The sequence below is a fragment of the Neolamprologus brichardi genome, chromosome 4, assembly GCF_056152115.1.
Source record: "Neolamprologus brichardi isolate AB-2024 chromosome 4, ASM5615211v1, whole genome shotgun sequence".
Lineage (NCBI taxonomy): Eukaryota > Metazoa > Chordata > Actinopteri > Cichliformes > Cichlidae > Neolamprologus > Neolamprologus brichardi.
In genome coordinates, this window is record NC_142107.1 from 4,636,404 (window position 1) to 4,649,836 (window position 13,433).

The 13,433-nt window shown below is 38.8% G+C and overlaps 1 protein-coding gene across 1 annotated transcript in view; it reads left to right on the plus strand.

The window, feature by feature from the left end:
• Nucleotides 1–13,433, plus strand: part of LOC102795685 (protein shisa-8) — a 120,780-nt gene that overhangs the window by 41,043 nt on the left and 66,304 nt on the right. The window contains exon 3 of the mRNA XM_006798016.3: nucleotides 5,356–5,471. Coding sequence (XP_006798079.1) covers nucleotides 5,356–5,471 — 116 coding nt within the window. The remainder of the gene's footprint in view (nucleotides 1–5,355; nucleotides 5,472–13,433) is intronic.

The window sequence follows — 13,433 nt, forward strand, 5'->3', positions numbered from 1 at the left end:
TCATGTGTGAAGGCCTACCCACATGCATATACCCAACTCTTACCGCTCTTCGCCTTATCACAAAAGGGCCAGATTTCCCTCAGCATACAGACTGGGGGGATGCTCTTCTGATTGGAGGTTTACATGGTATCTGAATTTTTTTTCCACAATTTAAGCATTTTTCCTCTACATTTTAGCCGTGCTGCTGTGACGTACCTCATACAGCAATGTAGAGATAGTCAGAAGCAGGAATTAAACGTATGCCTTTAATGCAAAGTCCGATGAGTGTTTGAGCCCTTCTGAATATGCAGCTCCGATGTCCTCGCATCACTCAGTCTCATTTCAAGAGTGCTAATATCGCCAGTTGGAATAGTTTGTGACAGGTTCCTCGGGGAGGGGAAGAGAAGCAAGGGAAGAAGGGCTGAGGATGCTAAAGGGAAAGAAAAGGCTGGAAAAGAAAGTGGGCCAAAGGGTGAGAGACTGAGAGACGGAGCAGACACAACGGTGAGAGAGTGCAAGACAGGCAGAATCAGGAGAAGGAAGGCAGAGACGATGGGTTGAGGAAGTGATACAGGGAGAGATAAAAGGCTCATAGCAATGAAAATAAAGATGTGGGAGAGATAACGGGTGTGTGTGTGTTGGGGCGAGGGGGGGGGGGGGGCAAAGTCAGACCCAGAAAGTTGGGGAGATAAAACAGAATTAGAAGAGAAGCGAAAGAAAGAGAGGATGTTTCCAGGGAGATAGGGGGTGCAGTGAACAACAAGTGCTCAACAATAGCCCTCATAAGCATTCTGCAGGGGGCTGAAGAAAATCAAGAGACAGTGTGAGTGGGGGTGGAGGGATGAAAGAGGAAGACAAATGGAGTAATGGATTGGAAGTGGACACATATTAATGAGAAAATGTATTAGCTAGCAAGCGGAAAATCAAAGGGCAATTGAGATGCATGTGTGGATACATTATGTGGCACACACCATCCAGTCTGTGGGTACTGCTTAGGCTTCCATGTCCCTTTAAGCCATCAGTTACACAATATCCCTGTGGGAATCTCATTCTTGTTCTTTAACTTCAAACTTTGTGTTTTTAGCCATGCTTGTTTCAACCAAATAATGCTAGAGATAAGGGTGTAAGCTAATAGTCATGATAAATGATGACAATTTAAGTAATAATTTCTAATAAAACTGCTGAGTTGCTCATTTTTTTCCTTTGTTGACAGTAAGCTCAGCCTAATCACATTCAGCCCAGAGAGCATGTGTCATACGTGAAATTCCACTAAGTTGAATTTAAAAAAAAAAGAAGAAAGAAACAAAGAAAGAAAAAGAAAAACAGAAAAGAAACAAAAAGTTATTCAGCTAGAAAATTATCCAGGGGAGGTTTGCTGAGCTGGGTGCTTTACAGCAGCACCTCCCTTCATATTCACACCTGGGAGTAGCTGTCGTAGGCAGCCATCTTTAAACAACACAAAAAAAAAGCCAAAATGTAAAAATTGACAGCTCTCACCTCTCTGTTCTAAGCTCCTCCCACCAAACAAGATTTGAGATGCTGTTCAAGGCTCAAGGACTCCATCTAACCTGTTAAGCCACCACAATATACTGCTTTAAATGCTTTTCTGGCATATCTGTCATATCTGTCATAGTCTCATCTGGTCTGGTCCTGAGAGTCCTGTGATTGGCTAAAGTCTGCGAAACATCAAAGGTAAAGAGCAAGTTTTTAGGGTGATTTGCATATTAAAAGCTAATGAATAGATTTCAATTTAGATCACATTTCTGTGAAGTTAGTATTTTTGTTTGATTGAAATAGATTTTGCTTAAGATAAATAAACAGAAAAGTGAAGAATGTATTTCCTCAAGGGAAAGATGTAGGACTATCAGTTTTATAGATGTTCACTGCATGGCAGAATCAACATTACTGGTGACTGCTGACTCACTCCGACAGACCACAAACTTCCAAAAGAAAAAACAAAACTACTGATCCACAAATTTTATCAGTACAGTTACAACATAATGTCAAGTGTCAGATAATAATAAGCTACAGTATAGCTAATTTTATGCCAAGTCTCATAAAGGATTCAGGATCAAAGTCAGGATGTTTAAACAAACAGAATAAAACTGACCAGAGTTTCACAAAGTCTGGCAAAGAAGTTGGGTTGAATTAAAAAAATCAGTAAAACATTCAACCAAAATAAATGTGAAAGGAAAAACAGGATACAAATTCTAAAGGAATAACTAAACTCTGTCACTTGTTATTGAAGACTTTTGCTATTACTTCTATACTTTGAAATTCTCTTTTGAGTACATAAGCGTGTTCTCTCTGTCAAGTGCCCAAGAGCACTCATAACAGCTGAGTGGAGCTGAGTTGTGAATGCTCCATGTTTACTCTCTCAGTCCTCAGTTCCCCTCTCTCTGATAGCAGCAAAGACTTTGAAGGAACGTTAGCACTGATAATGCTAGCGAGCTAACAGCAGATTTTCTTCAGGCATTGCAGGCAAAGCAACACACTTTATGTGCTGTAGCATTAATTAGGTTTTCGTGTAAATGAATTTACATTCACAACACGCTGCAAGTGTTCCTAAAATGCAGTAGCTAGCACCACAATCACAGCCAACATTGCAAATGTTGCTGGTAAGTGCACAGTTTGCTAAGAACAACCAGTGACAGTAGGGTTGCCAAGTTTTTAGCTATCAAATAAAGGACACTGCGGCGTGCCAGAAGCACAATGCACAACCAGCTGGGCATAATACAAATATGTACTGTGTGTTCATATTTTTATAATAAAAATGCAGTAAAATGTTGGTATTCAGTTAAATCAATACCTCATTTAAAACAATCAATATGGCATTTCCTTTGAAAAATAAGCAAAAAAGAAAAAAATGTTTAAATCAAATACTGTAAATGGGGGATTCAGGTACCCTGGTTATTATGCTACGCAGACCAAACGGCACCATATTTTCACAAATGACGTATTATTTCACACATCTGGTGCACATGATGGGTGTCACTGTGGGCTGTGACACAAGTACTCGTCCAGGTAACGGTCAATATAAAAGGAATATTTAAGTTAGAGTAAGGGACGAACCAAATTTACTCATTAGATGAGGACATCCTGGCTAAAACAGGACAGTTGTCAACCCCAAGCGACAGTAATGTTTAAATTCAAATAGGCAGGTAAGTAACTAGTGTAGGCTACTAGTTATAAGACTGATATACTGCATATACATGAACAGTGAATAAAGAAATAAGACACAGGTCACATTAATGATGGTGGACCAGGTAAACAAAAAAAGCAGGAAAAATGCATAAACACATAGTCATCACTCCATGTAAATGATAAATGGAGAATAGCCTCCTTCTAATATAGTGTTAAAAGCATTTTATACAACAGGTCGGTTCACCAGACACTTTCCACCTGACCATCTGAGATTTGCCTGAGAATAATTTGTTTATATTGAAGCTTTTATATCTCATTTGAATTGATTTTAAAGAACATTACGTGTACTGTATATGTAAAACTGCTTTACATAATATTTTACAGGCCTCCAAATCTGCTACCAGAGATCAAACAAGTATTTCAGGGACTTTAAGCATCCACCAATCTGTGTCAACTGCTCAATTCAGATTCATAGAACTAAGTAAGTTTTCTGGATAATGGAATTTCAAAATCTCCACAAAAATGATTCATGAAAAAAATAATGACAGACATTAAAATTTTGCATAATTCCTATTAAGAAGTGCATCTTTCCATGTGACTGTCACATAAGAGTTTCCTTTTTTAATTAATAGAATTTAAATTTGATGAATTGAGTTTGAATGACTCGCAAAGACACACAAAGCTGGGTGCGTTCATTGCCTCTTGCGCGTGTATTGTGTTTGATTGCACTATATTGTGCTGATGTTAATGTTTTCATGCTCACTGCTCTCATGACCACAGGCAACCATTTCACAGCAGGCTAATAAAAAGACAATTGCTTTAATGCATTTTGGCTGTGTGAAGGTTTCAACAGTGAGATTAACAGTGAGGAAATATTTATGGGTCTTTTGAAAGCAGCTCTGAGGTCACAGCTGATTTGTTGACTATGTCACAGTAATTTACTTGTCAAAAACGACACGTTGATGGCGCGCTTTCTCCTGTCATGTACACAAAACAGAAAGTTTGTAAGAACCAATCATAGACTCCTAAGTCAGCAGTGGCATAGTGTATAATTCAGTGAGTGTTTCTTTTTCTTCGGCCTTATTAAAAGCAAATAGTGGATTTTAGCAATTACGGTTTGCAGTTTTGAAACCAACATTTTCCATCTTCTCTGCCATTGCTTCTCCAAAAATTTTTGCTTAGCTCTTTCAGCCTGTTTGTTCCATGTGACTTATTCTGGACTAAAACTGTAAAACCCTCATTCTTGCAGACATTACATCACGTAAGGTCCATTAATTTAGGTTAAAGTTACAAGTGGGATATTTAGAATCTGGTTAGGCCTAGCATTTTTAATGAATTAAATGTATGCACACCACTGAGAACAGTCTTCACATATAATATACTGCATAAACCCTATAACCCTATAAACAGTAGTATACACAAAGCCCTGCCTTTTTTCCAAATCAGCTGTGGATTTCCACAATTTTTACATACAGCACATCCTGAAGCAAGTAAGGAAGTACCCCAACAATGTATTACACCCACATGGCCATTATCCAGTGTCTTTAAAACATTTAAAGTAGAGTAACGTCATACTGTGCATCAGATGTAACACTCAGCCCAAGTCTCTGTTTGCAGCTGAAGTTCTGCGTGCTCCCAAAGAGTTAAATCTGCAGGCCTTTTCCTGCCCGTGTTCCAGTTTTCAAGCGGCATCAGAACTTGTTCAAAGGCATCAAACAGTAAAAGACAGCAAGAGGGGAAGCTGTCTTATTTCTTATAAATGATTGACGCTCCCAGCTGGCAAACAACCAGAGACTCATCCTTTTTATCTTCACTTCCACTGTCTTGAATTGAATTCAGAGCATTTTGTGTTTTATTGATGTAAATAATCTTTATCCGCAGGTAAAGCTGTTGAGATAAAGTTGTTTTGCTAAAAAAAAAAAAAAAGGCAGTTCATATTATATGCACATCCATGTTTTGCTTTGTTTTTTCCAATTTTTATTATCTTTCTGACAGTCCCAGCTAAGCAATCTTTCAAACATTCTCCCTCTGGTCCTCTTTGTTTCAGCGCTCTCTCTCTCTCCTTCTTCTATCTTTGCCTCATATCACACTTTTCTCCTCTCTTCTTCCCTTTTTGTGGATGTGCGTGAGTGCACTTGTGAAAGCTCGTTAGGCAATTTGTTTGTCTACTGTCTCAGATTGTGTGCAGGATGCTCAAAGTGTGTAAATGTTGTTTTTTCTTCTTCCCTCCAGGACTTTGACAGAGCTTCTGAAGCAACCCGGGGAGGGCGGAGCAGTGGATGGTACTGGTGTTCATCATCCTATAGGCACAAACGGCATCTCTGCCAGAGCACTGCGCTCCAACAACGGCAAGTTTTGTTTTTTGGCATGTATGAGTTACCATACAAGCAAACTGAGCTGACAGAACATGGCTGATAACATGATAACATGGCGCTACCGAACTCTTAGTGCTAGCTAAAATTTTCACCAATTCAATTTTTAACTATTTAGCTGCAATTTCTAGATTTACTTTGTTTTAAAGATTTGTACACACTTTAAGTTACTATTGATTTAGTGTTACGATTTCATTACCAGATGGAGACCCCAAAGAATTAACTACTAAAACTACTAAAAAAAAACTACTAAACACAAAAACTACTAAAAGTTTTTTTTTTCACTTACAATAGTGGATGCAAATAATAACTATGGCCATAGTTTTAAATAATGAGATGAGAATTTCTGTAATTGCTAAAGTCTGGAAGCTAAGATAAAAATTGTGGCTTCAGACTTTAGTTTTTGCTAAATTTGGCTCTGCACGTTTGTTGGGGCCCGGGGCAAAAATCCCTCCCACCGTCATCACTACTTTGTTATAAATTATCTGACACCAGAAACAATAAAAGTTGATAGGCAACACATTATAATAGAAATGGCAGATACCTTAGTTTTTTTGGTAATGATACCTAAACCACACTGACTGGTTATGAAGTGTTAATACTGCTTGCCAGCAAGTGTAGCTAGCTAGCTACAGTAACACGTGGATTGCCGGTATCGTGTCACTGACTCCTGGATGAGCATGCTCAGTTAGGTCATACTCCAGCTAGCAGAGCTGAACACACTTCCTGCTCGGCTAGCTAACTTAACTAATGCTAAATGCCAGAATAATTTACATTAAATAATGTGATTCTAGTGGAAGTTGCATTATTACATCCTGTCTTTCTCCCATTGTTAAGACTAGACTCGCAGCATTTAGTTATTTAGCATTAATTTAATCATTATTATCTGCTCCACTCACTATTTGGGCTAGGTTAGGCTAGGCTAGGTTGCTTTATTTGTACTGTAGGTAGATTTTTTTCTACAGCAAGTAAGGTTATTTCATCCTCACATGCACATTTCAAAACAAACACAGACAATGAACAAAAGATAAACATGATGTAACATACTGAAGAAATAAATAGCAAATAATAACAGAGAACCCACACAGCATCATGTATAGCAAAACTGATTTCTTTTCTCCTCTTTTACCTTTTTCTACTTTTTTTTCTCTCCCTGAAGTATAACTCTTTCATCATTGTCATTAGGTTTGTTTAAACTGAACTATGCTTGCCACTTGCAAACAGAGTGAGTGGAGTCAGGCAAAGTTCCCTTAGTGAGGTCAGGTCTCTCCTACTGTCATTGTAAACTTTGCACATTGCCTTTGCTGAAGTTTGAAGTTTGTCAGCCCTCAGGGTCTCCCGTATTGACCTGGGGCCCCAAGTTGTTTGTCTGGTGGCAAGCAGTGCTTCTGGCTCTGCATAATGTCAAAAAGCCCAGAAATCTTCAGGGAAGCTTAGTCCTTCTCTGACTGCTGTTCAACAGCAAGGGTCAGCCAATCAGGTAGCAGAAACTGTTGTTGATAAACTAAATCAGGATTATTCTGAACCATGAACAGTGCAAAGCTGCTAACTACAACTAATACAGAGGTGGAAATGAGCATAGTATGTTTGCACTTCTTTTTCAATTATGCAATCGTGTGCACAAAATAATAAAAACTTTATGGAGGACTTATGTTGTGTCCAGATCCATACAGTATATCTAGATCAATCAGATTTTTTATTCAAATGTTATCCTTTATTTTAGCTAATCATTGTTATTCAAGTATATTGCCTAACAAGTTCCCTCTAAATTACAAGTATGTCCAGGGGAATCAGAAACAAGGGGCTGGATCAACTGGAAGCATTTGAACAAAGGTTAACACTGACTGTGGCACTCATCATCCTCAAACACACAACAAGCTCAGGAGACACTGAAGTTCATCCTTTAAGCACAAAGTTCATGGAAGCATAAGTATACAGATACGCACCCACGTTTATATTTCTGTGCTGCTCTTAATTTCAAACTAGTGAACAAGAAAAGACACTTTACTCTTATACTCGCACTCTCAGCTGGTGCGTGTCCATCACACACATAAACACATACATGTCTTTCATGGGCGGGGACGTGCAGGGACAGACAGGTCATATTTAATTAAGATTTAATTAGCTGTTCCAGCTCCAGACCCACAGAGGGAAAACTGTGTGACCCATCTGTCTGCCTTCTTCTCTAGACACTTGGATGACACACAAACACACACACACAAAACCACACAGTATACATGCTTAATATAACCCTCTGCTTCTTCAGTGGGTTGAGACCTAAATTAGTGGACATATTTCCTGAGGGCTCATTTGTGACAAGACTGATGGCGTGTTTAAAGGACAAAGGTCCCTGTTGGCTCACAGTTCTGCTCTCACAGTCGAACACAAAGAGAAAAATTTGCCTTTTTGTCCAGTAGTATTTATATGCAGGTTGGCTCTCTATCGTGTAGTTTTGCACCAGAGGCAGATGTGAAGCCATATGATGATAATAAACACAACTCACTAATGATGGCTCCTTCATTGGATGTAAAAGCGTCTATAGGATGTCCCAGATGTTCCTCTCTGCTCTAGTTCCCATCAATTATTTGCATTTCAGAGTAAAAGTCTGTTTGTTTCTCTCACAAACCATAGAGGCAATATTCATCCACACAGCTACAAAGGGGAATTAGTGGGACTTCTCCCTTTACTTTCATCTTCCCACCACAGATGTAAACAAGTTTCAGCCATCTTTTTCACCACATACTGTGCTTATTAACTCTCAGCTTTATTCTGTCATCATCGCCTCCTTCTGTAATTGTACTCTAACACAACGAGAGACAAGCAAATGAACAAACACAAATACAGGAAAGCACTGGATCACCTTGAGAACACCTACTGGTTTTGTAGACTCTAATATTTATATTTTAATCTAAATGAGATCCGAATTTAAAAAGTGGACATCATGCTGTCTTAAACCAGTGATCAAGACTATAAAGGCATCAAGACAGCATCTACTAAGATCATAAATCCTGTAAGCAGTAGGCAGTAGGACTTCACTCTACAGTGGGATTTCTTTTAGTAGCAAGACAGTTTGCCCCTTTTTGCTATTTTTAAAACAATCCAGGTTTATAAGGTACTTCTGTACTGATATCAATCTTCTTTATGTAACCTGTGAGATAAATACAACCATACAACCAACTAAATGACCTAAAGACAGAGTGCGGGTGTGAGCATAAACCAACTTTAAACCACACGACAGAAGGGATGTCAAACATCTACACGGGCATTTTGACATTAGCCCGCTCATATTAGCCACACTTTTAATATTTCATGTGTGCAACATCACGCACAGCACCACATGTTTTAGCAGCATTTAAAACATCATTTGATTATCAAGGAATAACAAATACACATACAATATGTACAGCACCAGTGTTTAACTTCGCGTATTGCACTGGTCTCGGTTTTAACTGTTTTCTGAGTGTTTTTGCTAACTGGTAACAAAGCACACACTTTCAAATCAACCCAGAGTGGTTGACTCTTAAGGGAGTGAGAAATCATGTAGGAAAAAGGACAAACCAGGGAATCAGAGTTTAAATTAGACAGCAAGCTAACAAGGGGAAGGGAAAGAGAGGTGTGAAATAAGCACAGACATGTGGAGACGTGGTGTATATCATCTAGAATGGGGTACAATAAAATAAAGCCTTCCTGATCCTGCTGGGTCAGCTGTCACATAATCACCTCTTAATTAAACACTTTTAATCCTCCCGGCCACTTAGACAGGGACAGCGACAAAGACAGAGAGAGAGGAGGGGGCATGAAGGAGACAGAGAGAAACTGGGACCGGATGCTTAACAGAGGTGTGAAAATTCATAAGAAATTACTGAAAGTTTGAGTAAAAGAGCTTTCATGTATAATAAAGCTATTTTGTTTCATGGTTTGAATTTTGTGGAACATTAATAGAGCTTTTCATTCCAATATTATTCAATCTGCTCCTTTTCACTGTTATAAAGAGCCAATCACCACTCACACAAACAGAGTTTATTTGTAATCAAATCTAATCAAATTCATTAGAATGTCATCTGTATCCAGCCATTGAAGCATTTTAGCAATGACAGCAGTCTGTAATGTTGATTCATTGAGTGGGTCTTTCACTTTGCACCAGAGTGAAATAACTTGACAGCTTTTTTGTCCCCTGTGGGCTCCACTATAACCTTTTTGTGACCTTTGCTGTAGTGCGTTTACTACACTCACATATCAACTTGCACAACTAACAAAATCCTGTGTCGACATTTATATCTGCATGGAACTGCAGATTTTGAACTTTGACAGAAATTTAAACTTGACACAATAAATAAATAAATAAATAAACTACTGTGAAAAAAGTCTCAAACCACCCAAAATTCTTTATATTTTGCTTCCAAGGAGTCAGACTTTCTTGTGATTTCTCCAGGCTCTCTGAACTTCTTTTGCAGGCTTTCGTCACGATCCTGGGCCATTTGACCCAGTGTTTTGAGTTTTAATATATTTTGATGTTTATGGTTTATGTTTAGGCTCATTAGGTTCTCTAAGTTCATTTCTATTATGCCGAGGTTGCCGTTATTTTTCATTCATTGTTTCTTAGATTCCCCTTGTGTCTTGACCCTTTGTGTTTAAGTCTCCCTCGCCCTTCGTGTGTTGTCATGTCTGCCTCTCATTATGTTTCCTGTTTTATTTTGAAGAGGTCTGCTGTCCCATGTTCATTGTGTTTAGTTTCGCTTCCCCTGTTATGTAATTATGTTCATTTCAGTCTGCTGTTTCCCCATGTGTTTCCACTTTCCCTTATCACCTCCTGTGTGTATTTAGTCTGTGTGTTTTCATTCATTCCTTCATCTGTTGTTTCACACCATGTTTCCAGGTCTCTTGTATTCATGTCAAGGTTTGTTCACGTTTACGTTCACTTTCATCTTCATGTCAGGGTTCTTCATGTTGTATTTTAGTTCACCCAGTTTAGGTTAATATTTAGTTTTGCATGAGTGTGCGTTGCCCTTTGTTTGTACCTTTTTACCAGCCTTATTAAACGGCTCGCCTTCTGTTAATTCGAGGTACGTTCCACGTTCTGCGTCTGCGTTTAGGTCCATTATTCACACTCCACACAGTCCGCTTCCACACACTGTGACAGTTTTCTTTGGACACTGGTTACGTTTTCAATAATGAGAGATTATTTTTGTTTTAATTTGTTAAACCAGTCAACACTGACCTACGAATCATACAGTTATAAAAAAGACACTTAAATCAAGACATGAACCAATATCATATCTACATATAACAGACAACTTAGAAAAAACAAACAATTTAGAAATGTTTCTTTACACGCTGTGTTTAATAGCAGCTTATTATAATAATTTGTAATTAGAATAATGTAAAATAATACAACGTGCCCCCATTTCTTTCACTCTTGACATGGTTTGCATCGTGTCTTAAACAAATTGAGGAAAACGAAAAAAGGAAAAAATCCCCCAAAGACCTGACGCTGATCCGGAGAGATGCATCTGGACCTCAACTGGATCCATCTGCTGTTCGGTGAAGCTTCAGCACTGATGTATTGTGACTGTACTTTCAGAGTGCACCTGAATACAATGCTAATGCAGCTAAATCATGTTTTCTCCTCTACGCTTCCTCATTTTCAAAACAGTATAGTTTTAATACCATATAAGTCATGAAGTAAGACATAAAAGTGTCAAGATGTAAAGTGAAAGGCTGCTATATTTGAAAGGAAAGAGGAAGGGGAGGGGGAGAGGAGTGTCACGGTCTGTTTTCAACGATTGAATGAGTGAAAGTGCAGAGTAAAGAGTTCCTGTGGGGTTACCGATGACAGCTGATATTGCGGAGGGAAAAGAACAAGAAACTGCTGTCACTTCTTTAATTTATTATAGCAACACTGTGCTATAAAAAAAAACACAGTATTGTAACATGTATTATAGCATTCAGCAATAAAAAGTCAGGATTATGGTGCAGTATAGAAGCTTAGTTTGCCAGTAATAGACCACAGTTGTTCTGCATCGACGCTTCAGTTTTCAATAAGACTGCATCTGAGAAAGAGTTCTTCACATTAATGTTAATAAAACTATCTGAAAACTGCGGCGATGTGCTATAAATAACAATGGGTACTTAATAGTAATGGTCCACTGTTAATGTCTAAAGATTCTCCTCACCACAGTTTCAGTAATGAATAAAATATAACAAAGTCTACGCCCTGTCTCAAAGCATCATCGTAGGCGTTTAATGGTAATATCCTGAGCTGCCTCCCAAACCAAATGAGACTAAACATGTGAAACTGATTTAAATTAGAAAAAAAAACAAATGACGTGAAAATTTATTTCTCTTCCTTTCTACCTTTTTGCTTTTTCTCCAACATAATCCCAGTGAAGCACCTACAGCACGTAGCTCCACTTAAAATTGCCTGAACTTTCAAATATCATTGAAGTCACCTTGCTACAGTTAAAAAAAACATGCTTGGATTGTGATATCTCACAAAACAATCTCAGGGTCTGATATAATCAGAGCCTATGGTGGGGGGCTCAGAAGCGACTGTTATCATGATTTACAATGCAAGTGGAGCAAAGGGAGTTTGTTTACCAAACCCATTTAATATTAACGTACTGAACACAAAACAGAGCTGTGCAGGTTTATGAAAATAGGGTTTACAACATTTAGACATGCTCTGCAAGCTGTTTGCACAGATCACACCAATTACAGTCAGCAGAAGGGAAACTTAGCTCTTAATAATCTTAATCTAAATGTTACCGGCCTTTTCAATTGATATTATTTTTCCAGTAATATGTAGCATCTCTTTCCACTCCTGCAAGCAACACAGTCACCTGTTGTGTGTGTGTGTGTATTTAGCTCGAAAAGCATCATTACTTCCTCCATTCAGAAAGGGTGTTACATTAGTGTTAGCATGTGTAGTTTTTGAATGTATTGCATGAGATTAAGAGAGGTCTAAATTAGTGTTAGCATCACCGTGACAGAAGAAGAAAGGAGGATGAACACTAAATGAAAGTGAGAGGTTGGAAGATTTTGACAATGAGAGGTGTGTGTGTGTGTGTGTGTGTGTGTGTGTGTGTGTGTGTGTGTGTGTGTGTGTGTGTGTGTGTGTGTGTGTGTGTGTTTGTTTGATAATGAGAAACAAAGCCTTGGAGTGGAGAAACTAACAGCTCTGTGGAAAATAAGGAAGTATCCAGTGTACAGTTGGGGCAGAACAAGAGAGAGCAGAGGCTAAAAAGAATAAGACAGTGAGAGGTAAAGGTAAAGAAAGGTAGAGGAAGGAAGGATGAACACAGTGGTACATAGAGAGAACAGATAGAAGAGACAACATGCTGCTAGCTGCGAGGGGGACAGCTGGTCAGCTGCTGTTCTGCTCTGTTCTGGTGTGGAGAGCTGCCCTGAGGACAGTCACCCTATTCTGCACACACACGCGCACACACACACACACACACACACACACACACACACACAGGGCATGCACAGGCAAAGCACATACATGGCTTTGCACGTCATTACAAACGTGTGTACAGTCTGTACCAACTGAGCATATACCGATGTACCCGCTGTGGTATGAACTTTTATGGAAATTGTTGGTTGGAAATTCATTGTTCATTGGAAATTTTCTTTGTATTCACTGTAGAGATGATGAGCTGACTTGGAGGGAAGACGGTGGTTAACAAATTGGGAAAAGAAAGCGAAGAAATAATGAGTGAAGTGTTGAAGAAATGAGGGAGAGGACAAAAAAGTGGGGAAAGTAAAATGAAAACATAAGGTGCGTGTAAGTGAGCCAGCGAGTGATTATATAAGAGTGAGAACCAGAGTGGAGAGGGTATCAGGCGATGGAATGTGAATAAGAAAGTGTGGCAGGGGAGGAGGAGTGAAACAGGAGCAGATGGCAGGGAAGAAAAGGAGGGAAGGAAGATGGAAAGCTGG